The sequence below is a fragment of the Octopus bimaculoides genome, chromosome 21, assembly GCF_046866305.1.
Source record: "Octopus bimaculoides isolate indiv1 chromosome 21, ASM4686630v1, whole genome shotgun sequence".
Taxonomy (NCBI): domain Eukaryota; kingdom Metazoa; phylum Mollusca; class Cephalopoda; order Octopoda; family Octopodidae; genus Octopus; species Octopus bimaculoides.
This window is the reverse complement of record NC_142948.1, coordinates 31,132,260-31,149,150: the sequence shown is the minus strand read 5'-3', so window position 1 is coordinate 31,149,150 and position 16,891 is coordinate 31,132,260. Positions and strand designations below refer to the sequence as shown.

The window sequence follows — 16,891 nt, the reverse complement described above, 5'->3', positions numbered from 1 at the left end:
ATTTTCTAGGGCTTTTCAAACTTATTAGAACAATTTTTCATCTGATTTGATTCTTTACCCGAATAATTGATACATAGTACACTTCAACACGCTACACTGAATGACCAATTTGTGACGTTACACTGAGTGACATCATGTCTACCACCCATTTGTAATGTATTTCATCAATCCCAAAAGGATGAAAGTCAAAGGAAATATCGGTGGGATTTGAACTCAGAATATAGCGACCTAATTAAATATAACTAGATATTCTGTTGGCGTTCTAACGATTGTCAATCGCCTTTGACAAAATATTTCATAGGAGAAATTGAGTAACAACAAGAAAAATTATTATTTTTTAGAAAGTAACTCTTGATTGTTTTGCAAGAGAAACTAAGCACGAAATATGTTTTATATGACGGCAAGCATATCCATCATTATGTGAAGGTAGCTGTGTGGCTGACCAAGAGTGTTTTAAGATTATGCTCAGTGCTAACTGAAACGTGAAGATGTACTACTTTCGTTACATTTCTTTCATTAATTTTCTTTTCATTTCGTTTTGCGAACCGTATATACTCAAATAAGCGTAACGGATTTTTAAGGAGAACGAATGAAAGCTAAAACAATGAGAAAAATTGCTTTTTTTGTTATGGTGCATACCCCACTACTACTATATTCTGACATTTCTACTCTTTAATTTCTCTCTTTATTTTTCTCTGCATTTCTCCCTCTTTCTTACATTCTTCGTGCATTCTCACTACATTTCTTCTCTGGCATATATATAAGGCACTACAAGGTCTCAGACTTGGTCACTTAGCTGTGTCGGAAAGCAAGCTGTAACTCGCTCTGCAAAAGATTTTCTCCGTCGTCCCGTTCGTTCCCCAGATAGTAAACAATTTCTTATTCGATTTGAATATTTTTTCTTGAACATCAAATATTTGAATAACAACAAAAATGTCTCAAGTAAAATCAACAACAACAACAGCACCAAGACGAAAAGTTAGGAGGAACAGTATTCGTGTTCCACATGGAGTTTCTATGCCAGTTTATACTCAGAGAGCTCCAATAGTCTTGGCCAAAGGAGTCGCAGCAGCAAGTTCTCAAAAACATGTTGCTGATATGAAAAATAGCAGAGAGAAAGAAAGGAAGGCAATGCAAGGTTTGAATTCAAAGCTTGCCAACCACCTTGAAACAAAACGTATGTTGGAGGCTGAGAACAAACATCTTAAGGAACTCTTAAATAAATCTAGGGTTGAATTTAATATTGATTCAGTCAAGACCTCATACCAAGAGCAACTGGATGAATTGAAAGCACTCCTAGCAGACAAGGATAAGGAACTGGCAGCAGTAAAGTCCCAAAATGAATCGCTTGAAGAAGAAGTTGAAGATTTGAGCGAACAGTAGGTACAATTTGCTGTTAATGTTTGATTTTTGTTCTCCTTCATGTCGTTTAAAGCTTCTACACATCATAAAAATCCATCTTAAAGGTTTGGTTAATTTCTCTCAATTAGACTACTATAATTCTTTTCCCCCCACATTCTACCTAAAGTGAATTTTCAGATTCTAGTTAGGCATCAGGTCTTAAAAATTTTAAGATTTACAATACCTCAGATATAATTTTAAGCACGTAAATTTTGTAGGGTCTGTTTGTTTCAGAACAAAATTTCTTGGTCTATTCTCACATTAGGTAAAAGAAAAGGCGGTCTGGGGAGTTTTTCATTTTTGAAAATAATTTTGATATAACTCGACATTTAGAGAATATACTGAACCGTAAAAGAAACGCGATTTTTTTCAAATTTTATTTTTATTTGGTAAATTCTGAAAATTCACTTGTAAGCGTAAATATTCCAAATATGGTGGTTTATGGCTAAGACCCAAATTGCAGGTAAACTTTCAATTTTCCCGGAAACGGGAGGCCAAAGCGCAGCTGCGTTGAATGCTGTAGGTCGCAAACAATTGTCATGAAAACCGAAATGCATGTGCATCACGTGGAGGTTATGGTCATAAAAATCAACTTGAACTGTGCTCCTGGCATTCGCTATTTGGACGCATCAGGAATGACCCGATTGTCAGAAGCGCAGAGAGAACAAGCTATCGGCCGATTGCAAGCAGGTCAGCGTGCCCTGGTTGTTGCAAAAGCTTACAATATCCATGTCAACAGCATCTATCGCCTGCACCAGCGATACTACAAAACCAACGGCACTGCAGATCGTGCCCGCAGAGGACGCCTCCAGGTGACCACGCCCAGGCAGGACCACTTCGTTCAAGTGCAACACCTCCGTGATCGCTTCAGACTGTCCAGCATGACAGCACACGAGACCATTGGCACTGGACAGCGACCCATCAGCGAAGACATGGTACGACGTTGACTGACGGCCAACAAACTTCGTGGCCGTCGTCCTGCTCTGATTTAGGCTTATAGCATCTCAAACCATGATCCTCGTTGACCAGAATCTCAGATCGAAAAATGTGTTAAACACGGTATGCAAATTAATAGCTCCAATTGTCTGTAGCTATTAGATTTGTTGAGTATATAAACAGATTGGCTGTTAATTACTTAGGACCTGGTCAACTTGATGTAGGTACCTCTGATTATCACCCTCTAAGGTTCTAATATCGTTTACAGCTGCTCATCGTCTTTGTTTTTACAATCTACAGAGAAATAGTTAAATTGGCCCTGATTATATATCTACAACATTCTTTACATATATTCTCTGGAATTAAGTCTTATTTGTAATAATTCCTCTCATTGGACTTTTCGTTCATTACAGTAGCATAACTTGTAATTTATATCTCATTTGTGAGATACCCGCCCACATTACCAGTCTCGCAATGTTCTATCTAATTGCAGTTGTTAATACTGCGATATACAGGGTGACAACAAAGTCTGGGTACATGGAGATTAACACATACTTTAAGAAATTATTATTTCTTATATTTAATTGTTTATGTCATGATTTTATTTACTCCATGTACCCACATGGAGATTAACGCATACTTTAAGAAATTATTATTTCTTGTATTTAATTGTTTATGTTATCATTTTTTTTACTCCATGTACCCAGACTTTGTGGACACCCTGTACAATAGTTTCTCAACCCACTTATTGAGTAATATTTCGATCACTTAACGCCGCGTAACATAACTACACTTCATTCATTCAACTCAAATGCTTAATTACATTCAGGTAATGTTAATGAATAGAAGCATAAAATAGAAATATTTACGTCGATTTCGGTGTAGCTGTACGCTAAAAACTCGCTATTGCAATGTCGAAATGCTATTACTGTCATCCTCTTCGAGTTAAACTGATGTCTGTCGAAAGTTATTTCATACAACCGCTCCAGCTCCGTGTTTGGGGCCGTGTTTAGTCAAACAGAAAAAAAAAAAAAAATCATGTCTACATTCTAAATTTTGAACGGAGAAATTCAGTGAAAAGAGAACATTCGTAATTAACATAATATATTCTAATCATTGATGATCCTTTACTTTTGAGTGAACGTTCTACATCTTAATTTACATCTCATACTAATTAAACTAATAAGCAGTCTGATAAACTAATCTGTATCACTTAAATATTTGAAATTGTTTCAGTTTGTATATGTTGTTGTTGGCACTCCGTCGCTTACGACGTCGAAGATTCCAGTTGATCCTATCAACGGAACAGCCTGCTCGTGAAATTAACGGGCAAGTGGCTGAGCACTCCACAGACACGTGTACCCTTAATGTAGTTCTCAGGCTTAATCAGCGTGACACAGTGTGACAAGGCTGACCCTTTGAATTACAGGAACAACAGAAACAGGAAGTAAGAGTGAGAGAAAGTTGTGGTGGAAGAGTACAGCAGGGTTCGCACCATCCCCTGCCGGAGCCTTGTGGAGCTTTAGGTGTTTTCGCTCAATAAACACTCACAACGCCCGGTCTGGGATTCGAAACTGCGATCCTACGATCACGAGTCCGCTGCCCTAACCACTGGGCCATTGCGCCTCCACCCAGTTTGTATAAGAACAGCTACAACTAATTGTATCCATCCACCAGAAATTACTTTTAAGCCCTAATGTTCCATCCATGATTAACTATTCTTTTGCCATTGATCAATGTATATGTCCATCCATTTATAACTCGGCAGAATGTGAATATAGGGATGTTCTGCCGCTATTCCTTATAGCATATGCGACGATGTCGAGGCTCCTATCTCATTGGCTCTAATAAATACTATTATGAGTATTTCTTCAACGGCTTGCGAGCATATATTTTTGTTTCCATAAATAAGTTATAAAAAAATACGATGTTGACAACAACTCCAGTAGAAAGCACACATAACTTTAATCCCCCTTCTTATCGTAACATATCTGTTTAAAGTTAAGTGTGCTGCGAACAAGATGATTGTAGAAAAGGTGAAACAGAATTAGAATCTATGACGTTCCGGTTGGTTGTTCTGGTTGTTATTTTTCTTTGTAATTTTAATAATAGAATACCGAATACTGTTATTAGCCTTGGGAGATCCTCTCATATTGGCGCTTGGAGCATAAAAGAACGCACGTAAATCGTAGCACACGAAAATCGTTTGTTATGGGCGATGGAATTCCTATATCATCTGATTTCAGTCTACTGGATCTCATCGGTGGGAAGCGTCCGGTTTTGTGTCTGAAAAGATACCGTTATTCTATATTTCATGGCGATGAGATTTGACCGATATGCACTCACCGGACCCCTCCCACTGACGCAGTCTAGCAGGCTGAAATCACGTGATATGGTATTCCGTCGCCCATAACAAGCAATTTTCGTCTGCTACGATTAATGTGTGTGCTTTTATGCACCAAGCGCCTGTATGAGAGAATTTCTCAAGACTGGTAACTCAGCATTCGGTGTTCTAACAAGATACCCACATTAAGTTGGATATAAAGATTGCCTTTTCGTACCAATACTGCCACTGTTCTAATGGTTAATTTTTAGTAAGCCTGCTGGCTAATTGCAACGTCACTGTATGAAAAAGCGCTGATATTCTGCATAATGTGGTCACGAGATTTGACTGGTATGCGGTCAACAGACGCCGCCCTCAAACACTCATAGTTCCAGCAGACTGAATTCTTGTGAAAAGGAAGTTCCAGCGCCCATAATAGGCGTTTTTCGTCTGATATGATTTATGCATGCACAAAGGACGTATATAAGAGTGTTATGTCTCAAGCTACTGCTATGTAGCACCTTCGGATGATCTCTACTCAACCGCTACTCAACAGTCACTCAACTGCTCTACCAACTGCTCTATTTATATGTCTTGGGGGATCCTACTTCTTCGCTTGGGGGCGTCGACGCAACAGAGAGAATCTCTCAAGGTTAATTACGCAGTATTCGGTGTTTTAACAAACCATCCACGCTAAATTGGTTATAAAATTTGTTTCTGTCGCTAACAATTCATATATAATATTGGTATATTGTAGTTAATATTTTGTTAACACATACATGTTTCAGTATTATCATGGTTGCCAACCATACCAGTCCATACTGAACACAAACAAATATTCTTTGGCAAAACAATTTCATTATTTTTTCTGTCAGCCTGCGCCAAGTGCAAGACGAGAGAGATAGAGTGCAAGCCGAAATTGATGGCTTACACGATGAAGTTGCCCGCCGCATTGCAGACAGCGAAACCAGCAGAAGGAGGACAAGTGAACTGGAGAAGCAACTTGCTGATTGGAAGAAGCGATATGGCATTCTTGAGGGACAAATGGGTGAACTTAGAACCGTACGTTGCAATATTCCTTCTCACTCTCACGATTTTTGTACACTCACATATACTATCATTTGATATAAATACACTCACACAGACACACACACACACACATACATGCGTGTATGTATAAGAGTATGTATGTATGTATGTATGTATGTATGTATGTATGTATGTATGTATGTATGTATGTGTGTGTGTTTGTTGACTTTCTAAACATTTATAAACATCAAGAGAATGTGAAACAATTCTAATTTGCAAAGGTGGATCTCGAAGGAGTTAAAATTATTAATAATAACAATCGAAGGATTGCTTTTGACCCATGGTAGAAACTCTGTTATACTTACAAGAGAAGCGGATGGATTCCTAATTGCTGCCTTACAAAACGAGTCTTTAACGTAATATTTACATACTATTTCGTATAGATTTACCTGCTTCGAGATCTACCGTTCCAAAAAAGAGTATTTAAGCATGTAAGACAGTGTGCATGAGTGGATGTACATCTGCATGTGTGCGGCGCGTGTAGATGTATACATATGCATACATATAAAGGTATACTTGTATGTTTATACATTTATATATGCATGCATACATACATACATATATACACTCATACGTACATATATTGTTATGCTATATGCCGTTAAAACCGTAGTAGAGCACAGTATAAAACTCGTCCACCTTCAGATTTACCATGTGATATACATAATACGTACTTCCAGCAGTATTTTTCAATTACATACTCACACACACACACACACACACACACACGCATATATATACACACACGTATGTGTGTATATGCACGTTTGTATGTATGTATATAGGGATGGATAGATGAATGGATGACTGGAATACATCTATAACACTTGCATTTGAAAAGCTCTAAATGGCGAAAGTGCTTACACACAATACGAAAACTTCCTTTCAACATGTTCGTATCATTCTGTTTTTTTCTTCTAAGAATACTTTTTCTCATATAAAATATAATTCTTAATTTAACATGATCTTTCAACTAGTGGTGTGACTGTATCAAGAGCCCTTACCAATATATATATATTGGGATGAATATATTTTAAAGAATACTGGTTAAATAAAAAGAAATCTGACGGTCACGACACAAACAACAATAAGTAACATTCATCGTCTTCTCTACGAGTGTAAACGTTGTAAATCACATAACAGATATGCTTTTAGGTCATACTAGCATCCCATTTTAAATCTCGTTTCCCACATGTTGTTCTTTTCTATATATAAAACCCCCCTCTGTCACAATCTGTGTAGGAAAATAAATATTTTAGGAAAATGTGAAATCATTTACTGACAAAACAAAATGTAATTTAGATATATACTGAAACTAATGTACAAATATACATACCAATATTGAAAAACAAAATAACAAGGCATGGAGAATATATCAAACATACTACTCTAACAATATTGTCAATATTCATATTGATAAATTAGGAAAAATTTTGAAAACTTTATTGCCAACTATTATAATCATTGTATAATTAAAATCTGACGATACTAAAACGTCTGTTTTCAAAGGAATGGGTAATCCTCTAGCAATATTGTGTGTGAGACGAGGGAAAAGTTTCTTTGTGAACCAGATTCACTTCTCTTGTTTTCGTACTTTATCTTCCATCTAGGACGAATTAATGATGCTTATCTAAAACATATTTTATAAAAAAAATCTATAACATATTTTTTTTTCTAGAACTTACGAAACGAAACTTCTCAAAGATTGGAATTAGAAAACCGTCTGACGTTGCTGGAAGATGAGATTGCTTTCCTCGATGAAGTCCATAATGCCGTAATGTTGCTTTTATTTTTTTTTTTCTGATATATATATTTTTTTTTTGCAAGAGAATTTCCCTGATATTTTTAGTTATTTTCTCTAATAAATTCTCCACGATGTTTTAAGGCTTTCTTACATCAGGTAGATTCACTTTGGCAATTATAGTTAAAGAATTACGACTTCTCAAGTGATCAGTTACAGTTATCTAAGTTCGTAGACTACAAACCACAGTGTCGGTGGCTCCTAACACGATATTGAATCTGCAGTCATCTAAGGCTTTAGTAACTTATCTATAACTAGAATACTTATCTGTAAAATGACCCATTACACATATCTGTTCTTATATAACAATGGACAGACATCACTAATCGCTCTAAGGAGGAGTGGTATTGCTTTCACTAATTTATTGTGCTGAGTTTACCTTCTTCCCAACAATGTTCGGAACTTGGCGGGAAAATACACTTTGTTGACGGTAGTCTGCACTGGCCTCGATAAAATATATACTAGCAATTTACTATCACCAATTTTCTATGCACATTTGTCCATTTCTCATTTTAAAAGCTATGCCATTTCTCTGTTTAAAAGCTATGCCATTTCTCTGTTTAAAAGCTATGACATCTTGTCAATTAAAACTAATATTAGCTTCCTTACCTTCATTTTACTTACTGTTTTGTTTTAATTTCTAATTGCAGGAGATCAAAGAATATCAGGCAATTGTATCAAAAACACAGAAGTTACCTGATTTCCAAGACTCATGGAAGGCTGAAGTTGGAAATATAGTTTCTGACTTAAGCGCCGAATATGAGTCTCAGTTGCAAGCAATTACTGCTGCGATGGAAAGTCGACATGCGGATGAGGTAAAGAATTACCTAGAAAAGAACAAATATATTTGCATGCTTTAGAATTGTTGGGAAATTAACCTCATAAATTGTGTTTGTTCTGTTGCTACATAATCGTTTGAAAATATGATCTCATCGAAGATGTAATCAATCTTACATTCTGTTGTCGCGTTGAGGAGTTACTGTCAGACTGTATACATATTTATATACATTTTCAAATAACATCAATCACGTTGTTGAGAAGCCATATGCTTAGCAATTAAGATTTTCATTATTTTGAAGTGTGACTTGTGAATTCCCTCTTTTTTTTTTTATTTATGTATTCATTATTTTACGGTTTGTCCTCATTATTTTGGCAAGAAAATTTAACTAAAGAAAATATGGTTCTTTATTCATAAGATGCTAGATTATTTTAGCAATTTTTCATTTAGAAAGCCAGAAGCATGTTAATTGAAATTTGTTTATGATTTACTTTCTCGATTAAATCAGAAAAGCAAATTTTCTATAATCTATTACCATATAAAAAGAAAGGCCCAGAATACCACTTTATATTCATCAACATGCATTGCATTTCATCCAGTAGTGCCAAAATAAAATATAGCTTGGTTTAAAAGTTATGTATACCGTCTACCATCCAGTCAGAAATATATCGCAGTCATAAGATGAAAACAAGTTCGATCCCATTCATGATACATTGGACCACTATCTTTTACCATGGACTCGATTTCACCACTACTTTGTGAATAGAATTTACTAGATGGAAATTTTTACGAAAGCCTGTCATATAGGTACATGCAGAAATACGTACGTTCCTATGTATGTAGGTAGGTAGTAATTCCGTGCATATGTACGAGGTCTGATCAATAAGTATCAGGACTGCTGCCATAGTAACAGAGCTAAAGGATGCAGAGTGAAGCCCGCTTGGCACAGGTTGACTTTATTCTCTGTTGAGCATGCGCACTAAGTTTTAACGTTCTGGCTCACTTCCTTTGTTTACAGCAGTGCTTGGTAGGAAGATGTGTAGTGTGTGATTGTCACATTGACCATGGCAGAGAAAGTTGTCATGGCGACACCTGATCAGAGACACACGTGATGTTGCACAAAATGTATGGTGAGGAGTGTTTATGCCGCACACAATTGTAGGAGTGGTTCAGATATTTCCAGAAGGGCCGAAAAACATCGGAGATGTGCGTGCAGCCTTGGGTGGAAAACTTCGAAACACCATCCGTGAGTTAACAGGGGATGTGCAGATTTGTTACGGTTCAGTTCACTCCATTATTACTGAAGATTTAGGTATGAGACGTGTGTCTGCCAAGTTTGTGCCAAAACTGCTTTCAGCTGACTAAAAAGACACTGGGGTTTCAGTTGCACAAGTTCTTGATTTATCCAGAACGATGAAAACCTTTTGAAAACATTGTGTAGGCCTCTGAGCAGGTATCATCAAGCTTTTGGCAATGTTTGATACAGATTGTCTGCTCAACTGGTAAAAGAGACTTGTAGTGATGACAGCATAGTTCAAAACGAAGGTTTTTCCCCTCCCCAAAAATGTCAGGCTTAGTGCTTATAGTATAAAGGAGTATTATTAAGTATTATACAGTATCGCACTTTTCTGCTAGTTGACCATGCTGGACTGAATTCCAAAGTTTTTCAGTTTTTTAGGAAGCAATTTGGCTGTTGTGCCAATTGCACCAATCACTACAGGAATAATTTTTGTCTTAGTCTTCAACAATCTAATCAGTGTTAGTATGGGTATGCACGTATGTAAGCGGATAAATCATAGGTTTTGTATTGGGTGTTAGAAAATACAACTACGATGACAGCGCAGTCAAAAACGGTTGATAGCCATGTCTTCAGGTGTTGTTGGCACTCCGTCACTTACGACGTCGAGGGTTCCAGTTGATCCGATCAACGGAACAGCCTGCTCGTGAAATTAACGTGCAAGTGGCTGAGCACTCCACAGACACGTGTACCCTTAACGTAGTTCTCGGGGATATTCAGCGTGACACAGTGTGACAAGGCTAACCCTTTGAATTACAGGAACAACAGAAACAGGAAGTAAGAGCGAGAGAAAGTTGTGGTGAAAGAGTACAGCAGGGTTCGCCACCATCCCCTGCCGGAGCCTCGTGGAGCTTTAGGTGTTTTCGTTCAATAAACACTCACAACGCCCGGTCTGGGAATCGAAACCGCGATCCTATTACCGCGAGTCCTCTGCCCTAACCACTGGGCCATTGCGCCTCCACTGTCTTCAGGTGTATACACGATGCTTCAGTGTTAAGATGAGTTAATTACCAGTGGAGTCCATTGTGCAGATCACATTGTAGCCCTCCTTTCGGCTGGGATGGACAAGCAGTTTTACTTGGGTCGCTAGGGTAAAAGAAGTTGTACGTATAGCGGAGAAAGGGTGGCGAGTTTTAATGCCTAGGTTTTAATGATCGGTTCTGTGAACAACCCAGCGATTTGTAATTTTTCCCTATGATGTCCCCTCAGCATTGGCATTTGAGTAAAGTAAAGAAAATTTGATAATAATAATGATTCTTATTATACCAACAGTTACAGAAATTGAAAGCAGGCGTCAGGACCATCCCAGCAGCTCAAGGCAGCGGGCTCAGTTCAAGTGGAGCATCTTCAGCATCGGGTGAAAATAGGCGTTCACGTATGGAAGGAAGCACTATGAGGGAATATGAATCTACGGTAAGGAATATTACATAAATTATTCTATCTCTCTATCTATCTATCTATCTATCTATCTATCTATCTATCTATCTATCTATCTATCTATCTATCTATCTCTTCATATATATACATATATATATATATATATATATATATATATATATATATATATATATATATATATATATATATATATATATAATTATAAATATATAGGGATCACCATGAGATTGCTTCACCAACATACTGAAAATTTTGAAATAGCAGTCAAAGAACTACTAATTCTAAACTACAATTTTTTCTCTAACGGATGGCAATATTTACGGCTCACATAGAACAAAAACAGAAGAGAAAATAAAAACAAACTTGCCTTTAGTTAATCATGTACGACGTTTCGTGATTAAGAATATAAAATCCTTTTCCACTCATCAGCAATAAATCTGAAAATGCACATATACTCATGTGTATTTGACCATGCGACATCAAAATCGCATAAGAAAATGCATTCACAAATTTATCGACTAGTGAGTTCCGCATCTCTCCCCAAGAATTTACCCCGTGTGCGCCAGAAATAATCCCGCAGAAAAAGACTGCAGTTTAACCATCCAATAGAAGATCATCAATATAAATACAGATATAGGGCAGGGAATTGCCAATTAGTTAAAAAAATTATAATATATATATATATATATATATATATATATATATATATATATATATCACTCTTACCTTGTCCAGTTGATCCAATCAAAAGAACAGCCTGCTCGTGCAATTAACGTGCAAGTGGCTGAGCACTCCACAGACACGTGTACCCTTAACGTAGTTCTCGGGGAGATTCAGAGTGACCCAGAGTGTGACAAGGCTGGCCCTTTGAAATACAGGTACAACAGAAACAGGAAGAAAGAGTGAGAGAAGGTTGTGGGGAAAGAGTACAGCAAGGTTCACCACCATCCCCTGCTGGAGACTCGTGGAACTTTAGGTGTTTTCGCTCAATAAGCACTCACAACGCCCGATCTGGGAATCGAAACCGCGATCCTACGACTGCGAGTCCACTGCCCTAACCACTGGGCCTCCACCCATTAATAATTAGAGTATTAGTAACTGTAAACAGTGATATAGACAAATGGTTGAAGGGGACCGGAATAGAATGTCCTGTAGAGCTTCTGCAGAGATAGACAAGAAGAGATTATGAGAAAGGTTTTGAGCACTAGAAATACTATTGAAAGTTTGTGTATGTCTAAGATTACAGCTAGTAACCTGCTAACCACAAAAATTTTATCAGGAATAAGAACAAACTTGAGTCATATAGAATGATGATGATGATAGTATATACGATTAAGTATTATGCTTTGATACTTTTTTAATATTTAATAATTGTATTCTTTATTTTGTCTTTATAGATATCAAGTATGAAAAGTAGAATAAGGGATCTAGAATTTCAATTGGAGGAGGCCCTAAGCAAAAATGCATCTGAGTATGCGACTCACAGAGCCGAAATTGATAACTTGCGTTTGGAAATGGAGACAATGTTGAAGGAATTACAAGACCTTATGGATGCTAAACTCTCACTGGAATTGGAAATTGCTGCATATCGCAAACTACTTGAAGGAGAAGAGAACAGGTAAAAAATAGATATTTCACTTAAAATAATATTGTAAATTCTTTCCGTCTTTTTGTAGGTTCTCATCAGCTTATCTGGAGACGCAGAGACACTGTTGGGACATTCGGCATAAGGAATAGGGAAGAATTGATGCTCTAGATCTAAACACAGATGGAAGAAAAGAGAGAGAAGATGAGAGATGGAGAGAATATGTGTGTGTGTGTGTGTGTGTGTGTGTGTGTGTGTGTGTGTGTGTGTGTGTGTGTGTGTGTGTGTGTATGAAAGAGAGAGAGAGAGAGAGAGGGGGAGAATGAAAGCAAAAGACGCAACGACAGACAGAAGAATCCACAGTAGAACTGTGCTATTTTCTTTAATTTGATTTTGATGGGATTGGAACCGAGGCAGCAAAGAGTTCGAACGAATACTGCAAGTCGGGTACTTAGTTGAGCATTGTTATTGCTCTTTGTTCCTTCTCGAGCCATGCCTGGCTCATAAGGGCCAGTTTCCCGGTTTCATTGGCGTACAAGCTCCCCACCTGGATGGGACGTCGGTCCGTCACAGGTGAGCTGCTAGATGCAGGAGGAAAGTGTGAGAGAAAGTTGTGGCGAAAGAGTCAGCAGAAATATGCCATTACCGTCTGCCAGAGCAGCATGGAGCTTAGGTGTTTCGCTCATAAACACATACATCGCCTGGTCTGAGATTCGAACCCGTGATCCCTCGCCCGCGAGCCTGCTGCTCTAACCACTAGGCCATGTGCCTTCAAAGTTGGGCATTAGTTGATAATAATTTGGGAGGTGCACGCAGAACAGCGAGACTCTGAAGGGAGTTAATATTCACAAATCACGAAAAGCAACTGCGATCAGATAATTCACATACAACATTGAATTACGTACATTAATATTTGAAATCTTGCTATTCTGATTGAACCTCACTAATTATTATCTATTTGGCAGACATCATCATTCATCAAAAAATAATTTGTTTCCTGGTTTTTGTAAGTAACGACCTGTACTTTTAAATTCGAGACAGCTTCGACTGCGAGGATACACAATACGATGGAACGGTCTCAATGATTCAAAGTTCTTTACACGGGTGAACTGCGTGAGCTCTGAACATATATCGTTTAAAGGGAGGAGATATTTTCCGATGCCAAAGACAACAGTCATCAGATATTCCCGTTCTAGTCTACCAGAATATATTAAGAATACATTGTTGTTTGGATTCTCGCTGTTCTACGCAAGCTTCACGAAATATGAAGATCATGTATTCTTAAAAACAAAACATGACGGTTGAAATGCCTTTGATTGGGATTGGCGTGGGGCAAAACAATACTTAACAAACTAAAACCTATGATAACACCGCTCTAAACTTCATCTTCTGCTCCACATTCTGCTTGTCATAACTGCATAGCAAACAGCACATACTTTTCCTGGCCACATCTCCATTACAGTACCTGTACATTTACACATAATAGAAAATAGGGGCAAGCATAGCACCTTAGGCAAGTGTCTGCTACTACAGGATCGGGTCAGCCGAAGCCTTGTCAGTACATTTGGTCGACGGAAAGTGGAAAAAAGCCCATATATATATATATATATATATATATATATATATATATATATATATATATAGGGAGAATTCACAAAAAAACAAAAGATGAAGACAGTTGGTGTAGGCAACAATCAGATGTATTAGTTTAACTCTCGGGAAGTGAAAAAGTCTTTAACGTTTCGAGCCTACGCTCTCCCACAGAAAGGAACACAGAAAGAAACAAGGAGAGAAAATAAAGAATGTGTAGTGGCTGGCGATCTATCATGGCGAATGCCGAACAAAGTGGTCATACAGGAGAGCTAGGAAGAAGAGGAGATAATAAAGTAGTGGTGATCCCAAAACGAAGGTGCGCGTGCGTGTGTATAAGAGAGCATGTATGTGCGTGTGGAAGAGGGCTGGTGACCTTGACGCGTGCTTGTGTGTATGCGTAGGTGTGTGGATGTAGGGCTGGGAATTGGCCAATGCTAGTGTTTGCGTGGTGGTGTGATGTGATGTGTTGTTGTGTGGTATGGTGGTGTATGGTGTAGTGGTGTGTGGTGAGGTGTGATATATATATATATATATATATATATATATACGATAGAACAATAGAATAAATATCAGCCTTTACAAAGAAAACGGTGCTTGGGTTGATTCGTTCGACTAAAAACTCTTCAAGGTTGTGCCCCATCATGGCCGCGGTCTAGTAACTGAAACCAGTAAAAGAGAAAAGAGGGACGATAAAGTCAAAATCTCTCTCATACGCTTCAAAAAACAAAGAACAATAATACGCATATATTATTTTACAAACCACCAATTTTCTATATTACTACCAGTAACTAATATAGATATTGGAAATATATACACACGCAGGCTCACATTGTTTTCTCTCTCTCTCTCTCTCTCTCTCTCTCTATCTATGTAATGATACAAGGAGCGGTGGCTACTGTGAATGATATTCTGCTAGACCTAATAGGAAAAGCAGTCAAAATTCAATTTGTCCATTTCCTACTCTATAATATAAATTGACTCTCAAATTGACATGATCAATCCTGGCATCACACACTTTTCCTGTCTAGGTTAAACTAATGTTGAATACGAACAACACCACATCCACCTTCAACAACAACGAATATGAAAATATTCTTCTTCGTGTTGGAGGTCATCTTTCATTATATTTTCCTATTCATCTACAATATTTATTGAAATTTCATTAAATGTATTCTACTTTTACAGAATGAGTTCAGCTCTTACCAGTATTGGTGGATTTCAAACAGACGCTGAGTCTGCACTCGCGAGCGCATTATCTTCAGCAGGAAGTAAGTAGCATTTGTTTTCTTCTGCACTTTTTTAAATCAAAAATTAAAACAGAAGATATAAATACCCCCCATCCACCCCCAACACACATGTTCTTTTATTCTTTCACTTGTTTAAGTCATTTGGTTGCGCCCATGCCAGAGCACCGCCTTGAAGGTTTTTAGTTGAACAAATCGAGCCCAGGACTTATTTTCTAAGCTTCACACTTATTCTATCATTCTCCTTGCCGAACCGCTAGTTTACGTTGATGTAATTACATCAACACCTATTGTCAAGTGGTGATGGTGGGGAAACAAACACACACACACACACACACACACACACACACACACACACACACACACACACACACACACACACACACACACACACACACAAACAATGAGCTTTCAGTTTCCATCTGCAAAATCACAAGGTTTCGGTCGGCCCGAGGCTATAGTAGAAGACACTTGCCCAAGGTGCAATGCAGTGGGACTGAAACCTGAACCATATGGTTTGGAAGCAAGTTTCTTACCACACACTTGCTTACGCCTCTATTTATATATATATTTACGTATATATGTATGCACACTGACACACACGCGCATTCATATGCCTATATAAATAATTTTTTATAAACGTCTATTCATCCATGTATAAAATGATCAGTACATATATCTATACGTTTGTTAATATATCTGTATGATTGTGGATGTTTCTGTGAATACTTGTGAGCTGTTATACAAGAAAGTTATTGGTTTCTCATACCAACTAGAGATTTGGATCGAAGCGAATACTTTTAACTTTCTCTGTGCACATAATTTAATTCCAATGTGTGTAATACATCATGAAGCCTGCGAGACCCGATTTCCCCACCAAATAAACTATTCTCGTTTGTGAATGATTAAATAAATAACTGATATATATATATATATATATATATATATATATATGTATATATGTATGTATGTATGTATATGTATGTATGTATGTATATGTATGTATGTATGTATGTATGTATGTATATATATGTATATATGTATGTATGTATGTATATAAATGTATGTATATATATATGTATGTATGTATATATATGTATGTATATGTAGGTATATATATGTGTGTATGTATATATAGTATGTATATATATATGTATGTATATATATATGTATGTATATATATCTGTATGTTATATATATATATATATATATATATATATATATATATGTATGTATATATATATATATATCTATATGTATGTATATATATATATTCTATGTATGTATTATATATATATATCTATATATGTATGTATATATATATATCTATATATATTATGTATATATATATATATATTATATATATGTATGTATATATATCTATATTATATGTATGTATATATATATCTATATATATTATATGTATTATATATAATATATAATATA

General features: G+C 36.8%; 1 protein-coding gene across 1 annotated transcript in view; it reads left to right on the top strand.

The window, feature by feature from the left end:
* Positions 1 to 786: 786 nt before the first annotated feature.
* Positions 787 to 16,891, top strand: part of LOC149131550 (70 kDa neurofilament protein-like) — a 22,073-nt gene continuing 5,968 nt past the window's right edge. Inside the window, exons 1-7 of the mRNA XM_089339449.1 lie at positions 787 to 1,379; positions 5,536 to 5,722; positions 7,428 to 7,523; positions 8,201 to 8,365; positions 10,898 to 11,038; positions 12,421 to 12,641; positions 15,387 to 15,469. Of these exons, the coding sequence (XP_089195575.1) occupies positions 934 to 1,379; positions 5,536 to 5,722; positions 7,428 to 7,523; positions 8,201 to 8,365; positions 10,898 to 11,038; positions 12,421 to 12,641; positions 15,387 to 15,469 (1,339 nt within the window). The 5' untranslated portion in view covers positions 787 to 933. The remainder of the gene's footprint in view (positions 1,380 to 5,535; positions 5,723 to 7,427; positions 7,524 to 8,200; positions 8,366 to 10,897; positions 11,039 to 12,420; positions 12,642 to 15,386; positions 15,470 to 16,891) is intronic.